This window comes from Neopelma chrysocephalum, unplaced genomic scaffold (genome assembly GCF_003984885.1).
Source record: "Neopelma chrysocephalum unplaced genomic scaffold, ASM398488v2 Primary Assembly neopelma1_143, whole genome shotgun sequence".
Classification (NCBI taxonomy): domain Eukaryota; kingdom Metazoa; phylum Chordata; class Aves; order Passeriformes; family Pipridae; genus Neopelma; species Neopelma chrysocephalum.
In genome coordinates, this window is record NW_020897805.1 from 2146405 (window position 1) to 2167985 (window position 21581).

General features: G+C 44.8%; 1 protein-coding gene across 12 annotated transcripts in view; it reads right to left on the reverse strand.

Annotated features, from left to right (window-relative positions):
• The window catches only part of CAMK2G (calcium/calmodulin dependent protein kinase II gamma), a 117695-nt gene extending 96262 nt beyond the window's left edge, over positions 1 to 21433 (reverse strand). For 6 of the 12 annotated variants that reach the window (XM_027699983.1, XM_027699981.1, XM_027699986.1 and 3 more), the window contains exons 1-2: positions 21275 to 21433; positions 19343 to 19437 (exon numbers count right to left, since the gene is read on the reverse strand). In XM_027699983.1, coding sequence (XP_027555784.1) covers positions 19343 to 19437; positions 21275 to 21339 — 160 coding nt within the window. In that variant the 5' untranslated portion in view covers positions 21340 to 21433. Of the gene's footprint in view, positions 1 to 19342; positions 19438 to 20822; positions 20879 to 21274 lie in introns of those variants that run through there. The other 6 variants (XM_027699990.1, XM_027699987.1, XM_027699991.1 and 3 more) reach the window with 2 other exon arrangements.
• Positions 21434 to 21581: the final 148 nt, after the last annotated feature.

Sequence of the window (21581 nt, forward strand, 5' to 3'; positions counted from 1 at the left end):
TAAAAGGGACCTGGACAAGTTGGAGAAGTGGGCCCATGGGAATCTCATTAAGTTTAACAAGACGAAGTGCAAGGTGCTGCACCTGGCCAGGGCAACCCCTGTATCAGTCCAGACTGAGAGCAGCCCTGCCGAGAAAGACTTGGGGGTGCCAGTGGAAGAGAGGCTGGACATGACCCAGCAATGTGCACCTGGAGTGCTGCATTCAGCTCTGGGGTCCCCAGCACAGGAAGGACATTGACCTTGGAGCGAGGCCAGAGGAGACCACCAAGATGATTACAGGGATGGAGCACCTCTCTTAGGAGGAAAGGCTCAGAGAATTAGGATTGTTCAGCCTGGAAAAGAGCAGGCTTCATGGTGACCTAATCACAGCCTTACAGTACCTCAAGGGAGCCTACAAGAAAGGGAACCTCCGTGATAGCTGAAATCCACTGTCAAGAGTCAGAGAAGTACCTTCCCAATTTGTTGTGGTGTTTCAGTGCTTCACAAAACCCGTAGAATCACCAGGGCTTTCAGTTAGTAATACAATTGATATCCCTACAATTTGTGCATTGAAGCATCTAATAACTTACAATATCATTTTCCATGGAGAAGGCTTGACATCATACTCTTCATGCTTTCAATTCAAATATTGCTTAAATCAATGTGAATTTCTAGTCATGAACAGACACCCTGTTTGTTTGGAGGTGACCAGCATATTATCCACAGAGAGAAGCAGAACAATGTTTATAGCTCCAGTGTAAAAAGTTAATTCCAACCATGTACCACATTCAGGCAATTCACAGTACTAAGCCTGGAAGAATGGTGCTTCACATCCTTCTTTCATGGTATTAACATTCCTTTTCATAGGAGGTAAAAAACTGGGTGTGGGGGGGAATGCTGCTTAAGTGTCTTTTATGTAAACCTGCACCACACAGAATTTCTAAAAACAGCATCACGGGATGCTACATTTTCTTGAGGTTCTTCTTTTGCTATCTTCTCCTCTGCCCCCCCTCAAAAAACCCCAACAAACTAGCAGAAAAATTCTTTGCAACCTGGAGGCCAAAGAGTTATGTGCAATAGTGCTACCATAGGTCCATGTACCAGCATTAGTCCTCAGCAGCATTACAGACTATTCAAACGTACCAAAGATTAAGAAAACAAAGCTCAAGTGCAAACAAAGACAAACACAATTTCCAAAAGTGGAGAAAGTCAAGTTGCAATGGGCAGTGTGACTGTGCCTGTCAGCTCCTAAATTTAATATCCACTCATTGCCAGACCACTAATTCATTTTGTCTCTCATTCTGTAACCAGCGGTGTCTGAAACCTGCTAATTCAGGTAGAACAGCAACAATTCAACTTGCAGCATACTGGAACACTAAGACAGCCAGATGGCAGAAAAGACAGACTGAAAGAAGATGGCGGCTGGATGTCCTTTCTTGCTTTTTTTGCTTGTTTAGGGGTTTTTTGTTCTTGTTATTTGGGGTTTGGGTTTTTTTTCTTTCTCTTTTTATTTTTTTTGAATCATTCCCAATGCTGGACTCAAACCTTCACCCTTTCCTCCAACTTCCTGCTCTGGTACTAGGAGAAAATGTATCTCTAAAGTATCTCTAAAGGGAAGCTTGTATTCTTCTCTAAGTCACAAAGAAAACAACTGTCAATTAAAAGAAAAAAAATACAGGAATCTATGTTTCAGGACTATCCCAGTCACCCTGTACAAAGTAGAGAAGGGATTCATCTCACAATACCAAACACAAATAACCTGAAGAAGTAAGTCTGTAAGACCTTTACTTTTTAAAATAATTCCTCTCCAAATATGCCAACTTTTATTACACACAAGTCTTTCATCCTTTATTCTAATCTACGATATTTGTCTCAAGGCAGCAAGTTTGAAATGAATTATTGAAAAGATAAATTTTCAATTCGTTGCATAACGCATTTGCCTCTTATTACAGAAAGGGCACACCAGAGCATCTAACTAGTTTTCACAGTACACTTTAATTAACCTTAATCACATTCCACCTCTACCTAGTATTTTCCTTTTCCCTCCACTCTCCCCCTTATACGGCTACTCCTTCCAGCACATCCACAGCATGGTTTCTAACTGTCTTCTAAACAAAACCTGAATCATACTATTTGAAAACAAAGCAGTATCCCCAGCATACACACTTTAAAGTGTAGAATAGCTTTCTGGTCATTCCCATGCATTTTTTATTCCTTCCTCTGAACCAGCTTTCACAGTTAATGACAGGTCTTCAGCTCTGTCCCATAACTTCTCATTATTCCTTCTGATGAGCTAACAGTAATCTTCTTAAACACACACAAGATTTTATTCCTCCCTGGGTGGCAAAGGATGTTCTACTCCTGAAGACTTCATATTAGTTTGACATTATCATATGGTCAAGAGGGCTTGCAGCAGTATACCTTGTGCACCTACAGCTGTGTATATTGGAAAGACTTCAAAATGCCTTAACCAGGCATTAAGTGAATGTTTCCAAATTCTCCAGGAAGTAGGAAACCTTTGCACAAACAGTGAATAGTTAGCCAAAAAGACACAGCAAGAAGGGGGCAGGAATGGTTTCCTGACACCATCCCATAATCTAAATTTTCACAATGGACTCAATTACTCAGACCCTAAAATGCAGCCAGTTTTAGAATTCACCTAAATTCTTGTAATGAGATTGTTTTTATTTTCACTCTTAGGTACAGTTGCTTATCTTAGAGATTTAAGTTTTCATTTTTGCCACCTTACCCTTACCCACTTCAGAAAACAAACTATTGCAGATGTTACTGTCCCTGTTCCTATAGTTATGACTGATACAAGGAAACACTTTTATATCTAAGTGACCTCCTTTACTTTTTCTGCTTAGTCTTCAAACATGCACACACACACAGAAAACCCCAAACCCATGTGTTGTTTATTGTCATCTTTCTAAGAGCCTTCTGTATCAACAGCAGTTACCTCTAGTTTTCAAACCACATCTTATCACCGGAAAAAATCACAGAAAGGTAGAAAGTCCAAAGGCATGCCCAATATAATGTATTTCAGAGCTCTATTCCATAAACAGGCAACATCAGAGAGAAAAGCAGTACAGGAAACACATCAAAATATTATTCCAATAACCAGCAAACTAGACCACAACTCGTAATACTACAACACGCTTTAGCCCACATTATTTTCCTGCCAAATGCCCACAGTCTTTTTTCTACCTACACTCTCCTTATCACTGTTATAGCAAAGAATATGACTTGGACTCTTTTCCTAACTCGTCACGGCTTATTGCCAAGTGTTCTGGAAAGCACTTGAAAATTTGCATCTTTCTCGGTATTTCCAAGTGCAAAACAGGGCTAATACTTCCCTGCCCAATGGTGGTACTGGGAGGATAAACGATGCTTAATGTGAAACCCATCGATGCATTACACAGTTGATAGGGAGAACAACAGAGTAAGATTGAGGGTACATGGTTAAAAAAAAGCTGCAGGAACACTTTTCTGATGGTGCAGAGGAGCACATTGCAGTGGAATGATGACATTCTTTCAGGCAGGGGAAAACAAATTTTGGGAGGACAAAGGGAGGGGGAACAGGGGGAATTAAGCTGCTGGAAAACAAGACTAAACACCCATCCCATTTCATAGGTAAGGGCAAATCCCTAACAAAACCTTGGGAAAAGCCCTACTTGGAAGAGGAAGTTCCTGGCACTGACTTCACCTTTACCAATATATGAACAGAAGCCATAAGACTGTCCCTGTGCATGAGGAGCTATGCAGGCTCCTTCTCATACAAACCCAACGCACTTCAATTCAGCCATTACTGTCAGGGCTGTCCAAGCCTGCAGACCTACTGCATCCAGCCCCCATTTTCCACTAACACATCTGCACAATGTGGCTCTTGAATAAAATGCTGTATGAGAATGCAGCTACCGGTCACCAAACAGATGCATTTCTTTTGAACAGACCAAAGAGATTTATGTTTGAACCCAAAGGAGGGAAAAAAAACCTCAGAATTTCTGCATGCTCCTAATGCTGGTATTTAGGAGAAGGTCATTTTTCACTGCATGAGACATGCTGTGGGGCCTGTGTTCATGCAACAGCAAGTCTATACCCATTGCTTCTTTTTTAGCTATTCCAGCCAATTGGAAGAAGGAAGGATGTTGGAAATGCTGCCTTGATTTGATATTTGAGGGTCATGAATGAGAGGAGTAAACTAAATAGAAAATCTTCTTAAAGGCACTGATGAATGGTACTGCACCCAAGTGCTGAATGATTTCTCTCCAAAAGAGATAATACCCCCGTTGAAATACATTCTTCTGACAAGAAACATCAAGCCTCAGAGGATTAGAATAATTAAAAAAAAAAAGGTCAAACGATCTATTTTAAGGCTAAGTTCCCTAGTGATGCTGGGATAACTTTAAATTAAACAGAGCAAGCTGTAAATACAGAGCAGCTACCAAGAAATTTCAGTGAGAGAAGACTTAAAATGCACACATGGGCCACACCAGATATTACCAGTAGCAAAGCCACAAAAACACCTGTGCACCTAAGAGCAAAGCGCATCATGTATCAGTAAGTCCATGCAACAGTCAGGAACACGAGGCAGCAGGGAAAGAGACAGCGTGGCTGCCTCCAGCTCCTGAAGAGTCCAAAAACTTGATCCTACATATGCAAAGTGCTCAGGCACTTCTAGGTATTGTATAGAAGCAGGACAGCAAGAAGAGATATTAAAAGTTACCACTCACTAAAGCAACTTTAGGTGTCAAGATTACTTAAAAGCATAGACAGTTATGTGTATATGCCGCACACACAGAAAGAAACTCATCGTTTGTAAAAACATACAAAGTTTCTAAGCACTGATAACTTTGAAGATGCTATCGAGTCAGAGAGGAGTGTCTCCCCACCTTGGTGTTACAGGTTCCCCTGCAGGCAGTGGGCAAGGCTTGGTGTTGCACAGGCACAGCGCCCACTCCATTGAGCCTGCTGCCACCATCCCAGCACCGCAGCACTGCTCCCTGATCTCAACAGCTTCAGGTCATAAAACCACGCTAAATTTCTTTGTTACCTGGATCCTAAACCACCCAAGGGTCTCTACTTCCCATACCCTCTTCCAGGAGTACCATACAGGCACACAAAAGCTATCTCCACATCACCAGTCTGGTGCACTAACATACCACTTCACAAGCGCTTTTCTCAGACCCAGCTCAGGAAGATCCTGGTTTCCAGAGCTACATTCAAGCAACCCCTTCCAAGGCTGCTCCAAGAAATCTGAAGATCTGGATAGATCTCCAATCTACCTGGGAAACAAATATCTTCCCACTCCCACCACTTCAGTAATTCCTTACTGAATGGTTCTCCTGAACCTCATTTCTTGATTCAAGGGATAAAACAGAAAAGGAGATCTGCTGTAATACAGAGGGAACAGACATCTCCAGAGAAAGATGCAGGTGCTCCTTAAGCCAACACTGACACCAGAGACTGTGTTTTGTCAGCCCGTGGCCTTGTCCAACTGGGCTCTGTAATTTGCCTGTATTACATTCATGCTTTGTTACTGTAGCTGCCATAAAAATCAACTTTTCCAGGTGTTGCAAGCTGCAGACCGACGGTGGGAGAGGTGTTTGAAAAGAATAAGCACACACCTTCTCCTCTAGTATAAACCAGCCATTTGGCAGCAACCCAGTGAAACCTAATATATCCAGTACAAGGAGCAAATTACCTGTGAGGGACAGCCCTATACACTGCCACAAAGCTCTGCAGCACTGACATCCCTACATATAAAAAAGAAAAAGGATAGAAACAAACTTCGCTGCAACCAAAGAAAGGCTTTTATTACTCTTCTTTCCTTTTTTTTTCCTTTTTTTCTTTTTTTCCTCTGGGCCAATTCAGAAGCCCAGTGTGCTTTTCACAGGAAGTCGCGCTGCACAGTCACTGGGCCTGTGTCCTGACAACCAGTGACATGGTGGTAAGGGACTCATGTCCCCCATGAACACCCTTACAAGAGAGAGATCAGGCACGTTATCAATGAGCTGGGAGTCCCTTCTGCATCTCAGTGACATTTTCATCACCATAACTGGCCACGGGTAGAATATCCCAGGAAGCAAACCCTAAAAATAACTTCTTACAACAAGTCAGACAGTCCTCCAGCAAAAGGGGAGGGAACATCGCTTACACCCAGTTAGCACAATTTCATTATTATGAGAGGGACAAGTGCCCAGGCAAACAGGAGAGGCAGAGAGGAAACAGAGGAGGAAAAGTAGGTGGCGAATCATATGTTGCTTTTTTCTGCATCACCAATGACTGTCAATAAGAAATGTTTTCCCAAATGGAAATAAAGAAATAGAAGTAGAAATCTGGAACCAAGTCTGCCCAGAATATTTCTAAACACAGTGAAGGAGGAAGCCTTGCTTGCTAAGCACCAGAATGAAAACAGTGTGCACTCCCCACCAGCTGCAGCTACCTTTATGGAAGATCCTGAGGGGCCCTCTCCAGCAATGGCCCATGGAGCTCTAAGTATCCTTGTGGATCCCTGTGAGAAGACATCATGCTTCCCAGCTACTTAACTGTAGAAACCACAGATGAATTTCTGCACCAGAATATCCTCAGAAAATTGTGGATGGGGAACAGCAAGCGATCCCGCAAGTGCTCCTGGTCATGGCTGATGCCCAGGCAGTCTTTCAAGGGGCTTCTGCTTGCTGGAGAAGCAGAGTGGCAGGGGAAGAGCAGAACAGCAAGCCATCCACTCCTCAGCTTTGTGCTTAAAGCCACAAGCTCCCCAGCTAGCCTCCCTGACATGCACTTGAGGGGCTGCAACCCTTGCAGAGCTCCCTCTCAGACAGTGCATCTGCCCCACCTGTACCAGGGCTACCACAGCACATGGCTCTTCTCCTCGTACCAAGTCACTCAGCAGCAGTGCCCAGCCTGCCAGGTGCAACACCTGCACAGCCATGGCACTCCAACTGACTCCACCTGTGGGCTTCCTCTCCGGCATCACAGCATCCCCACAGGTCACTGGCATCATCCCTTTGCACCAGCACGTGGTCACTCTGACAGTCTGTGCAACGGAGGACAAGGCAGTAATTAACTCGGAACTCCTGGGGCTTCTGTGCACTCCTGAGTGATGTGCAGAAGCTCAGGAGCTCCAAATTGTAACAGGACATCCTGGGTAAGAAGGGGGTGTGCAATAAAGACATCCTGACAGGATTGGCCCTCGACAAACACCTGGTTAGACTCTGTGGCATAACGAGGAGGGGAAAAGCATGACAGGATTTTCCAGTTCCAGGACTGCTGCCCGTTGTGCTTTTCCATGTTTTCCAGCTCCTGAGCAGCTGATGCACACAGACACAGAAGGGAGGGGCTCCTAGCATCGCCATCCCTTTCTCCTCCTCCTCCTGCAAAAAGTCTTTCTGAACAAGTTTCCCTGTGGTGTAGGGAGGACCCAGCCACAACTGCAGACACCGGGCTCACTTGCACTCACTCCCTTTTGATTTACAGAACTTCCCTGCTAACAGCTGCATTGCAGATGAACTCTCTTAAAGTGGACATGCAGTAAGTGAGACAGTAGGGCACGGAGCTGCTCCAAAGGCAATGCAGCCATACTGGCACCCTCTCTGCCGCATACAGAGGGACTGCAACCTGTGCAGGAACTCCAGCAACTCTGTCTTAATCCCACTAGGCACAGAGGGTCCACTACCTAACACAGAGAAACCTCACCAACTGCACTTATTTCTGGACATGAGTTCCTTTCTTCTCCCCATCAGCTGATCACATCAGGTGTCCGTGGTTTTGGATGAACCAGCTAAGTAAGTATCAGACTACAGCTTGTTAGCAGACAAAGTAACAACGCAGCAGAGAGGCAGGTCTCAGCAGTGTCAAGTCACTGCAATGCAGGATCCAGGAATTCAAAGATGCAGAAGGAAGAATATAAATTCCTCTGGCTCAGTTGAGGTGCATGTTGACTTGTTCCCAAGCCAACTCCCACCACCCCTTCAGATAAGGTAACTGCATCAGTGAGATTCAGGTTTTGTTTCCAAGATGGGGAAGCAGTTTTAGCTGTGTTTTCAAATGAGAAAAAAACTTCAGCAATTAACATTTCATAATTCAACAGGGAGATGAGAAACTTTTTGACCATTTGTGAGGTGGTGGGAGAGAAAGCTTTTTAACCCCAGCTTCAGGACCACTGAAGAAACTAAATATACACAGCCACAAAGAATTAACAAGGTATAATGTGCTTCCTTAAAGCTGGGTATCCAGCTCTGCAGCATCATAAACTGCCAGCAGCAACCAGAGTCACCTGAACTTGTCAGCAACATTTGATAGTGGTTATCAAAAAAGCAAACTACCTTGTCCCTCTTTTTTCACATCACTGATGCTGAACTTGGCTGTCTGGAGAAGACAAATGCATTATGAGAGCTTGACTTACAGTCTGCTGCTGTAGAAGTGCTTCCACACAAAGAACAAGCTGACCAACACTTCACTCCTCTACGTCATCCTTATTAAGTGCAAGAGCAATTCAGACATACAGAGAAGGCTGTGGATCATTGCTCTGCACTGAAAATTTTAATCCAGGCAACTTCATAACAAGCACCAGACACAACACAATATCCTAATCTGCAGAGCTGGCAGATTCTAAGCCAGATGACACACAAGTCTAACAAAAATGGGCAGAGCTGAAAGTCACTTTTCAATCTGCAGTCCAAAAATCAGGAATATTTAAAGTAAAACAGGAGCTATGAATCACTACTTTAACTTGCACTGAAGAAGCACATCATCACAATCAAGCTTTGCCTCTGCACTGGCACCAGTTATAAAATAAAGCTGCGCAACTTCAACTGTCCTGATCTCTGACACAATCTCAACAGAGGACATTTGATACTCAAGGCTTAGATGGAGCAGCCCTGAGGCAGGCAAAATTAAACTTAACAGCACACCAACTCTTTTGGCAAACAACAGAAAACTCCTGCTTGGCATCACCAGGCTATACTCCATCGTAGCCTCCAAGAAAAATGTTCCAGCAAGTCCCTGTGAGTTACAGGGGGCACTAAAGACAACCTCCTCCTTCTACATCTATTTTTCCTCCAACCAATGGGTGATTTCTTGGCCAACTACCCATGAAATGTTATATGCTTTGACATAAGGGAGTATGAGGAAATAAATAAAAAAACCCAAGATACACATGGACATTTTCAGAATGGCAGCTGCTCTAATACAGTAGAAACACTGAGTTTATTTGGCAGGCACTGGAGACCAATATAGGATGAGTTTTAACAAGCTGTTTTCCCTGCAAAAGCTTCCAGGGCACCCATGGTATTTGAAATGTGCATCTAGAAAGTGCATCCCAGAGAAAGCACAGGACTATCCCCTATGAAGTCACATTTCAAGTCAGGTGTATGACATCAGGTCTCTAGCAGCAAACACAGCAGCAGGATCAAGACACACATCTCACACATCTCCAGAGCTGCAGGAAACTTTACACAGTGACTATATTCTGCTGCGCAGATAAGGAGCCCCCCTGTAAAAGAGACATCCCTGTAAAAGAACAGGGATCAGAGGAAGGAAAAAAAAATGGTGCACTTAAGTTTGAAGATTTCTAGCTCTTCTCTCTCCTTTTTTTACCTCACACTTCAGGCTATGTCAGACTGCTTCTCCTTTTCTTACTGCTGCCCCTGTGATTGAGAAAACCTCCTCTTTCAAAAAAGAGTTGTCTTCAACATCAAGAAACGACATCTCTGTCTTCACAGCTATCACTTACCACAGTCTACACCAACTGACTTATCGGAGATGACACGGTAACTGCAGAAGATAAAGCACATCCAAATCCTGAGTTACTCCACTAGACAAGCTGCAGCCTACACCAGCTAACTCAGGTGCCTAGAAGAGGAGTAGAAGTGAGGAAAAGGAAAGGAAAGAATCCTTTCCACAGGCTTTTAGAATCCAGTTTTCGAGGCTTAACATCCTTGTTCTTACTCATGGCCTGTATTCACAGGAGCTTAAAAAGTCCACTGGGATTTGGGCTAGTGGGAAAGGCCTATACCATTAATTTCCATAGATATTAATGTCTCATTTAATAAATAAATGCCTTAAATTGAAGAAGTCCTTCTAGAACAAAACTAGTTTTTATTATCACAATTCTGTCTTACTAAGTCTGCAGACAAACATTTTATGTTAGTATATGGCTGTTCAGAGGTTTCCCAGGCACAGCCTTTCCTGAAGCTGCCTGCAAGAAGGTACCGTGATAATTTGCAGTATTGCGAACAAACCAAGAGATATCACCTTTTGCTATGAAGCTCTGAGATCTTGGGCACTGAGTGCAGACACTCCTTCACTAGCTCCTCGCTCTACAGCCAACTGCAAATCACTAATTCTTTTAGGACCAGTCCTTATAATGGTCAACTTCCACAAAGGAGGCTGCAGCACACGGTAGGAACAGGACTTCCCTCAGACTCCAGTGGAGGGAAAACTGCCCAACGTTAGCATCTCCATGCACTGCCTGCCCACCACGCTATCAGCTCTGATATGTGGGGACATTGCTCCGCTCAGCAGGGACAAAGGCAGTATACAGGGTCAAGATCACTACTAGTCCTAATAGTGCTGACATGGTTTTGTATCAGACATTTTCAATGACGACAGGCTTGCGTTACCAATGACACTCATGCAGGCTCGTTAACATCATGTTCCATAGTCTGCAACCTGCAGGCAACACTGAAACTTGATTATTTGCACAAACTCTAGTGGGAAAAAGCTCTAAGCACAAGGTAAAGAACCAGAATTATTTGTGGGTATAGGGAATAGAAAAAAGACCAAAAAAATGAGACCAGCTTTTCCCACTTCTTGTGTTTCACCTGCCAAAGCAATGCAAATCCTGATGATTTACCCAGTGAAAGCAGGGTGCGTTCACCTCCTCTTCAAAGAGGAAATCTGTCAGCAGTGTTGCCCAGAGTTTAGACTGCAGGAGGAATGCCTGCCCACGTTCCCCCCCGCCATCCCAGTGGCTATAGGAGAGCAAGCCTGGTATTTCTCACTAGGATGCTGTCCTTCGTTAATACATCATCACCCACCCTCCTCCCCTCCCTTCTCTCCTATGAGAAAGTTTAATCCTTTGGCTCACACGCATCGGGTAAATTTTTCAGTCCCTGTTTGCCACTGTCATCATGGCAACAGCCCCCAGAGATAACCCAGCAGCTCTGCCACAGCAGGCAGGCTGCTGCTCCCTGCCTGATCTGCCTTTTAGCCTTTGGCTCATAGGTCTAAAAAGAGCTATGCTCACTCCCAGGTTCATTTTTGCAAGCACCTTCCTTCCTTAGAGATATGTTTACATGGGGTTTGTTTTTCTTTAAAATTAACAGTGTCTTCCTTCCCACAATGCCTACTCTTTTCTCCACAACAGCTCTCAGCTCAATTTTAGGGGCTCCGACAGAATCACAGTAACAATAGCACTGTAAAAAGAGTTGTTACCTTTGCTGCCCTGGAGAAGAAGGGTCTTGTGTTTAACAGCAAAATCACCCATGCCTCTTAGCAAAGAGAAAATATTAGCTACCAACCTTCTCTGAAGCACAACACCAACCTGGACTTGTCCCAGTGTCACTGCTAAGCACACTCCAGCCACAGGTAAGACAGGACAGCTCAGGGCTGCGGATGCTTGGACAACAGCTCTCTCAAGATGGGAACTTTGGATTGAAGCAGCAGGACAGCGGGTCACTGCTTTGGAGAGATATGTAACTCATGCTCTCAGAAACTTAACACGAAAGTTATACGCACACACGCATTCTCTGAAAGGTCATCACATTTACTCAACTCACATCTCAGAGACGGAGAATTCTCCCTCTGACTCTGCCAGGAGCAAAGTGAGACAGATCCCAACACCAGTAGTAAAGCCATAGTTATCTCCTCCTTTCCTGACCCCATCATAAAAGGCAAGATACAACATTAACCAGCTCTCTTTACATCTGTGAATTAGTCTTGGACATCAGTAATCAGCCACCTGCACCAACCACCTCAGTCTGCTCATCTAACTTGTGGGAGAAACAGGAATTCTGCAATATTCTCTGGGAGGAAAGAGGAGGGTAAAGCAGCATTACTAAAGGGCTATTTTCAATCAAAGCATTATAGATTAATATAATTAAGGGTTAAAATAACCAATCCACGAGAGTCAAATGAACAATCAAAACAAGCTCAAAATTAAAACAGAAAGAAAGGGAGATGGATAGTAAAAGGTGAAAAAAGCTATGAGGAATCAAAATCCAGTAGCTATAGACTCAGTTTCCCCAGAAAGCTAAACCCATGCTCCACTTATCTTTGGCTACCCTCAGTGTTCAAAAAGCTTATTTCTAAGATACTGCCAGCCCATTTCTTCAGAAGTATTCTGTTGCTGTTCTCCAAAAATCATACAGGCAGCAATAGCAGAATGCTTGGAGAGACATTACAGATGTATGAAGTGATATTTAAAGAGACAGCAAATTTAAGAAGGAACATGATGACAGCCTAACTCATAGTACCCCAATTTTTGAAGCGTTAAGCTTATGGTCATAAGGACCAGCAGGAACTACAGTAGTTTAAGTTACAGGGTGACATTCCCTCCGTAGACTAAAAAAAAAAAATCTATTGAGCACCTCAAGATTTTAAGGACACATTTGCCCATCAGAAACCAATGCGCCTCTGCTTTCCCCAGGATGACTACTCTGGACATTGACATCACTTCTGTTGTGGGCAAACACACAGTGATGTCAGATACTCCACATTTTCTTTTACAACATTCAAGGCCTCTTTCCTGTGCTGGTAACCCTGGTGCCAGCCAATATTGCCCTCTTTCCCCAACCAAGCCAACAGCAGTAGTTCACTCTATAGCCAAACACTGGCAAATGAAGTTTTTTTTTCCTGTAAAGTCTGGTATCTTGGTGAAAATCAGGAGATTTCAAGAACAGAGGAAACAAAAAGAAACCCCTGAAATACCAAAACAGGTGACAGGTCAGAATTAATGAAAAGGGGAGGGATGTCCTGGTTGTCAGGGTTTTGAAGCAAATAGATAGTGCTCATAGATGGCACAGTGGAGAGAAATTTGTTTATTAGCATGCTCCCCTTTTAAAATCTTTCTTCACCCAATTTGCAGGGCCAAAAAAGCTAGAATAATTCCAGAGCATGGAAGGGAACAAAAATATTATCATAGTCCTCTCTTAAAACAGTGAAAGGGTGGTGCTAACCCACTGTTGGGGAGGGGAGCACTCTTTAGAAATTTCTTTATGATCCATGGATGACTCCTCCTCTGCTAGCAATGTTTTGGTACAGTTCCAGAGAAGGATTAAATTTGGAGACAGTGAAATCTCCACACTGCACCCCAAAACAACAACAAAAAAAAAGGCAAATAGTTTTTGCACTGGATCCTTCTTACAAGAAATTCAAGTAGCTTCCCTTGCCCCAACTATCTACAGGGTTCTCAACATACTGCTCTTCACTGGAGGGACACCTGCAAATATTTCAACCGTGGCTTGCTGACCAGAGTAAATGCTCTAGAGCCAAGGGCTTTGAGACACATGCAGGAGTTAGTCTAATCACATTTCTGCCATACAAAAATCCAGGTTATATCGGGAAAACAAGAAACCCAACTGTCATCAAGCCCCATTCTCCAACCTCGTGCAGAGGCAGTAGGAACTCCTGCCCAATCTGTGTGCCCACTTCCCCCCCCTCCTCATTGTTAATGCCGGAAATTTAATACTCAATGTGACCACTGAAAAGACAGACACAAGCTGAAATCCTGTCTGCTCTGTTCCAGCTCCTTTATAAAATATACAGCGTAAACTGAGAGGCAACCTGGGGTAACCCCAGCCATCCACAGTGGGAAGGAGCCAGCTTCTGGCCATAACGAGCCACAGTAAAGCAAGGCTTCCACCACTCACCGCGCCACCAATCTCTGCTGGCTCTCACGCCAGGGCACCCTTCTGCCTGTGCCGATGTGTTGGGGCAGGCAAAAAGCCAGGCTGACGCTCAGCAGCCCCTCACTAAGCTCCCAGCTCCAGCCTCTTCTCCAAGGAGCCCTCCTCTTCTCCTAACACCTCTTTCAGTGGAATTTCCCCTAGTGATATATATACACATATATACACACACATTCATCCCCTGGGGGCTGCAGGTAGAAGCAGGTAGGAAGAAAAGGGGGAGGCAGGTTGCTGGTGGGACGTAGATGGCTGCTGTTTCTGACATCAGCAGAGCAGCTCTGCCACCAGCCCTGCCACACACGTGTGCTGTAGTGCAGAGCAAAGAGTTCAGCCACTTGCTATCCACATGCCCACCCCACCAGCTGATTCCTCCCCTGCAGCCCTTGTCCCACCCAGCTCCTTACAGTTCCTGCACCAGGCAGTCCCCACCCTCACACACTGCTCTGGGGGGCATGCAGCACTCTTTGCATATGTTGGAGGGATGTAGGGAGCAGGGCAGAGATCTTCAAAAAATCCCCAGCCCACTGTAGCCAGTCTCCTATATATGCTCCCTAATCACAGCAGCTCTCAGACTCCTGCAGACAGCAGAGAGGCAAGGAGTGGAGCTGGGGTGTAGGGAAGCTCTTCTCTCAGCCAAAGACCCTGCAGGAAGGGCAGCTCCTCTCACACACCAAATGACCAGACCTGATTTGGCGGCTCAGCAAGTAAGGTTGAACAAACACGGTTTGATTTGCTATCCTTTGCAAGAAAGGACATTTGTCCTCAACCTGCAAACACAGGCACACACGGAGGACAGTTATTACAGGACATTCCTACACAAGTTTGGATTTGTTCTTCAGCCACCTGTGATGGGGCTGCTGGGCTTCCCTGCTCCCGCCCAGAGCTGACCGCCCCGCTGCAGTGCACCACCGCTGCATGCAGCCAATTCCAGAGGGTGTGCAGTGGCCCACAGGGGACTCGGAATCTGGCAGCCACAAGAGGAGTCCAAGAGAGTCCTAACTCCAGCAGCAGCTGAAAACACATACAGAACAGATCAAGGCAGATGTTAAGGACTGATGCTCCTAAACGTCCTCTGCAGCATTCAAGTTCAACGTTTTAGTGTTCAGGGAAACTACTGCTGACACCTCCAACAAAACATATTGTAAAGCCCAAATCAGCAACCACTACGAAAGCCAGGACAATAGAGGTGTGTGAAAAGAAAGCAGAGTTTGAAGAGTGTTTTTTTCCTGTTGGGGTTTCATACACAGAAGTAATTCCCTGCTCCTCCCACAATCCACATAATCTCCTCCAGGAACAAGAACAAAATAACTGGGTAGACTGCAAATTTTTATCTGGTTTACAAATTTGGAAAGATGAAAAACAGTGACAGAAGCCACCTCTATTTTGCAGGCAAGAGCAAAGCCACAGTAAGGAGAACACAGTGAAGTGGACTAACTTTCAAGGCAGCTGTTTTTAATTTTTTCATCAAAAGATATCACTTGCAAGAGTTGAAAGATACAGATTTTCATCAGCAAACTAAATTTAACAGTAGGTGTAAAGCACAGAGATTTGTCATCCTGCACCTCAAAAAAAGGGCCAAAAATACTACACATGGTGGCAGGATCACTAAATGCTATTTGGTTTAAGCCATATCCTAAAAATTATCAAATGGTAAAACTCTGCCTACCTCTTTCCAATGCCAGACTCTCTCTTGAAGTATATGTTGGAGAGTCAAATCAGGAATATTTCCCTACTGCTACTAAAGCTACTGCTTCTCTCTTGATCATTTTGATCACTGCAAGTAATTTTACTTTATTTGAACTTCATTGCTGCCTAGGAACTGTAGCACTACTTGCTATGAATTTTCATGATCAAAAAGTATTCTGCTGAAACCCACAAGACAACTTTCAAAAAATTACAGTTATTACTTTCCGCTACCCGTAGCTCTGGTAAAAGCCTGTGCATTCAATCCCATAGGAATTTCAGATGACTGAAGCATTGTATTTCCCCCATGTGTAATAACCACTGCTCTTATATGTCAGCTGAACGCTGACTAAGGTGAAGTCTGTTTCCTCTCCCTTTCCACAAGCATTTGGCCCCTATTTAACATCAAGCTTCTTGGCATGCTCCTCACTGGGCAGTCTTAAGCATCAACACAATATAAATAATAGCAAATACCTCATTAAAGCCAAAATATGAATTTTAATCTGGACCAGCTCTTACTGACAAAACTTATTAAAAAAGAGAGAGAGCAGGCATCCAAAAATCATAGACAATACAGAAACAGAGACTCTCTTCTCAACATCTGACTTAGTATTTTATGAAGGGTGAAGTTTACTAGACCAAAGCTGTTAGCACCGCCCTTCACAAAGACCAGCACCACGTCCATCCTCCTAGCTTTCACAGAGTAGCCCTGTAAAACACCATACCTCTTCAAGTCTTTATCCTTTAACTGCACACAATTCACCCTGAAGCATTCCTCTCCCTCCTTTTCAGATACATACAGTCAGCTTTTCAGCACTTCCCAGTGAACTATCTAGTATTTTTTCATCAAGAGTCTTGAAAAATAAAGGTAACAAGAAGTACTGCAGAAGGAGAGCAAGGCCCTGTTACCATTTCCCTGTACATAATCAAGGAAAGCACTACAGCAGGCAAAACTTCTGTGAAGCAGCCATGGGCTATACATACGTTGCACCAGAAGCAAGATCCTGGCCCTTGAAGTAGCAGTTGCTACATCAGGTATCCACACAGGCTCAAATTCTGCTAGAGGTGGTAAAAAATGTTAAATGTGGCTATAATTAAGTTGGAGAGGGGCAGGCTGTCCCCACATGAGGGAATATTCTGGCTCTGTGACCATGCCTAGAAGAAAACCAACAACATGGGCAGCAGGTCGGGAGGGCGGGTTAACCGGCACAACAGAGAGCAGCTGGTGCACAGAAAGCCCCGTGCGTAGGTACTGGCGGGCAGAGACAGGGACAACCTGAGGAGAAGTGCCAGCTTGAGGAAAGGACACATCGGGCAACATATATGCAGGATACTGCAGAATTAACACCATAATGCTCCTCCTGAGGGAGACGGGTTTCTAAAATGCCTTTTCCCGAGACTTTAATTTTCAGGTTGCTGAATCGAATTCTCCTTAATCACTGATTTACAGCTGCAGTGTCTAAATAGCACACATTCATCCTTCAGTGCTTTAAAGACCTATTCCAAGGTGAATTCACTAACTTCCTATCAAAATATCTAGTCCCTTTCTGTACTATCAGCTATCAGCAAACACAGCTGGAATAACTGAGGAACCTATATATTCAGTTTAAGTCACCATCCACTTTTCACAGATTCTTTAGCCCTCAGTTAAGACTTCAGTGCAACCTGATCTTGTTTCTGACACGCTTCTGTACTAGCAGAAACATCCGTTTTCTTTCTTTGCTCTCCTCACACTTACCCTCTATCTAACCAATACCTTTTTAAGTATATCATTGTCAGTTGCCTCAGATTAAGTAGCCTGAGGACCAGGCTAGCAGCCTCAGTGTATTTTATTCATAAGAAGCTATGAAATCTAAATAGTAAGTATAGATCAAAACATGGCCATACTCACCCATACTTCCTTTCCTACTTGTTGGGCCGTGTCATCACCTTAATACGAAAAGCAATTACAATCTATATATTTCGCTGTAACTCATTAGATGACCAAACACTTAAAAACTGACTCAGTCAGCTTTTCTGCGAGTTTTGGACTTCAGCTAATATGTTTCTAAATTTTCTTTCACTACATTCACCCTGCAATTTTCCCCATTTTTCTTATCTCCAGCACTACCGTCAATACCATTTCCTTTACAAGAAAATGGTTTATCCTTTGCAATCATTTTATCAGTCTGCCCTCTCCCTTCTCTAAGCAGGCTGGTGTCCACTAACTAGCATCTGAGAACATGGCTCTCCTGAGCTTTAGTTCTCACTACAGGATGGACAAGGAAGTCTGTGGAGCAAACATGGCATTAATGGCCGTCAGTAAAGCAAAGCCACTCTTCAAACCTCTCCCATATTAAGTTGAACTAATTTTGAACTCAAGAGATTGGATATCCCACCTACATCAGCAGACACTCTCACGTGACCATAGAGTGGACACTAATTCTCACAAGATCTGCAGCCACCTCCTTAACAATCTAGGGCTCCACTGGTTGGTCTCCAACATGACCTCACTCAGGCTAAATACCAAAACATTAGCACATATGGTTACTTCCAGAAGTTTAAAAAAAAATAAAAAATAAAATCACTCTTCACAGCACTCTACCACTGACACTACTTCTCTATGTAAACTATAGCAAATGGAAATTTTTCACTATTCTTCAAGCCGTCTTCTGCTCTTATCATCACATTTCATATTCTGGCAAAAAGGAGAATACATATTCTATTTTTATTTTTTATAAGGATTAGGCAAAACATTATTCACTTCTAAATCATTTATCAAGATCATTTGCTTCCTCCTCTTGCTTTTTCTTTTTCAATTCTCTGTGAACACCCCCTACTAAGCCCTCTACTCAACTAGAAGATAGTCAAGGGCTTAATACATTAATTTTGTCAAATATGAAAGTCCTCTAAAGACTTGCAACTTTTTTTTTCACCTCTTCTAGAAACAGTTGCCTCTCGCATCTCAACTCGTTGCACTCCTTGCTTTCAGCATCTTTTATTGCAGTTTAGTTTCTCTCATTCTCCCCCTCATCCACCCCACCCGCAAGGCAACTTTAATCCCTGTAGTGATTCCTTACACACTAGAAGATACACATTCTCTTCATACTACAAGGTCTTTGTGCATACATAAGTCCCCGAAAAACAGAAGACTATCAGCTTGGGGGAAGAGTTAAGATTTTTTTCTGTTTTCATAAGGCTACAGTCTGATTTCAGGTTTTGTAAGTCTCCAGGACTAACGAAAGCACAAAAACACTCCAAAACTTGCTCTAATACGCTGAGAAGTCAAATTCATAAGATTTCTCCACCCAACCTCTTTCTGCCTTTGAAGGCAGGCTTGCTAGTTTCCAAACACACCACCTTTAACTACAGCATGAAAGGAGCAAGGCCAATAGACAGCACTTATCCTTCAAAAAAAATAATCACATCTGTTCTGGTAAGACAGATCTCCTCAGTAAAAAAGACATCCAGCAAAATCAGCCTGCAACACTTCTGTTTATTATGAATGATTGGTACATACAGACACATAGGTAAATCTATCTCAAGAAAGATCTCAAGAAGAAAAAAGACAGCCTCACTTTACAGAGTATCCATTTCCAGACACAGGAATTTTTCTATCATCCTACACTACCTTCTTTCAGTCTCCTCTTTGCCACACAACTCAATTATTTTGCAATGCTCAAATAATGACTGAAACAAGCAACTACAGATCACTTTAATCTATTACAGCCTCAACTCCACAGAAGTATTTTCTGTTAATATAGGGAAGAAAGGCAGATCGAGACACTAACCTCTTGCTGACAGTTTTTTGGTATTGATGATTTTTGCAGCATATTCCTGTGAAGAATTTTTCTTTACACATCTGCGGACCACAGAGAAGGCTCCCCTGGAAGAAAAATAAAGAAGGTAGGTGCTATGAAACTGAAAATGGGATTATAGTAGCAACAACTCCTGTCCCCAGAGTGGACCAGATTAAGGACAGGGTAGAAGACACACAGAAGAGAGAAACAACACATGAGAATCTGATAAACAGTGCATGCTATCCGATCAGCAATAAACTTGGTCTAGATGGTACTCAAGCCTCCTGAAGACCCCTCAAGCCCCCTCAGAGACAGTGTAGTAAGAAGAGCACACTGTGCAGGGAGAGAAAGACCATACAGGCACAGAAACAGGACATGAAAGGATTGATAAACGAGAGACAAACAGCCCAGAACAGTGCTGCGAACACTGGACGATAAGTTCGTCTCCTTAGCAGTTACATCACAAAGCCAGGATTCATTTCTCCCATGTTCAAGTGCCAGCTCGGTCACAATATCACTGCAACACTTTGCAGAAGTTATTAATTGTTTTATATCCCTCAACCCACCTGCAAAATGGGGATAAGTCTGTACCTACTAATGAAGTGAGTAGGAAGCTATGAGGCTTTGTACATTTTCTCAAGCTGAAACTATTGATATTATTACAACTATTCCAAAGAGAATTCCTCTTGGAGAAGGGGTCTGAGAGAGAGGGAAGAAGGATTTCTGTGAGGAAAAAAGAGAGAATACAACAGAGACCAAGGTGAAAAGATAGGGACTCAAATTCGACAGGATTACAGAACTATACAATGACCACTTGAAAGCAGCACCTTATTTTTTAAAAATAACAACAAAACAGGGTGGGAAAAGAATAACAACTGCCTCTACAGAAAAGACCTGAGAAGGGGAAAAGGAAAAATATGAGAAAACTAGCAGAAAATTCCAAGTCCTTCAGATCAGGACTGCAAACCCATGTCTAGGGACAAATGTACACATTTAAAGTATAAGAAAGGGGGACAGAAGCTGCACAAGGGCCCCACATATAGTTAGCACGACAGGGAGCCTAAAATAGCTTGAATCCTCCCAATACTGCAGAGTCCTGCCTTTTTATCCCCTTCCTCAACCTCTACCTACAAACCAATAAGCATCAAGGTGAGCACCAGCACCAGGGCCCGGGCTTGGTGACACACAGCTGCAGCAGTGTTGGGAGGGACGGGGACACCGGGCTGGAGAGAAGAGATGCAGCAGAGCCAGGCAGTTGATGCAGGAAGGGAGGGAGAGAGCAGCAGCACCCACGAAAGCACTGTCCCCATAATCCTACTCTGGCCCTTGCTACGCTGCTCTCCTGCCCAATGGGGCTCCCCTGCAAAGCCCTGTCCTAGGGTGCAGCTGCAGGTCTGCCAATGCGGAGACAAGTGCGGAGAGAGGGAGGGAAGGAGCGAGGGAGGGAGGGAGAAGCGCGGTGCAGCAGCACCTGGTCCTTTCACAGGGACAAGGAAGTGGGGACTGAAGCATCGCAGAGTGGCTGTAACAGTGTCGCGTCCCAGCGCAGAAACAGTTGCAAGAAACGGCAACGTGTAGCTGGGAGACGGTTCGGGCAGGAGAATGGGGCAGCCAGGTCCTGAGGAAGGCAAGGACGGAAGAGAGGAAATCTCGGGGTGCAACAGGAGCGCCCAGCCCGAGGCAGGCTGCGGGGACACCCGCTGCGGCGGGGCGACCCGGGGGGGCAGGAACACCTTTCTCTCCGGCGGCGGTGCCGCTGGGGTGGACGGGGGGTTGGAAGCAGGATTACAAGCGCGACAGCTAATCCTCCTCCGGCTCCCGAGAGAGCCGGGTGGCCGGTACAGGGCTCCCGGCAGCGCCGGCGGGTCCCGGGGCCGGGGCGGGCGGCGGGGCGCGGCGCGGGGCGCGCAGCGGGCTCCGTACTTGCCAAGCTCCTCGTAGAGCTGGTACTCGTCGGTGAAGCGGGTGCACGTTGCCGTGGTGGCCATGTTCGCGCTGCGGGAGGTTCAGCGCCGCTGGGGCATGGGGCAGGGCGGCGGGGACGGGCCGGGCGGGCGCGCTGCTCGGCGGCCTTTCCTCCTGGCTCGGCGGGGCGGCGCGGGCTCCCCCCGCGCCCGGCTCGGCGCTCCCCGCTCCGCCGTGCACAGTCACCGCTCGCCGGGGAGGGGAAGGAGGCTGAGCCTGGCCAGCACCGCGAGAACTGGCTCGGAGACACCCCGCGCCGGCCCCC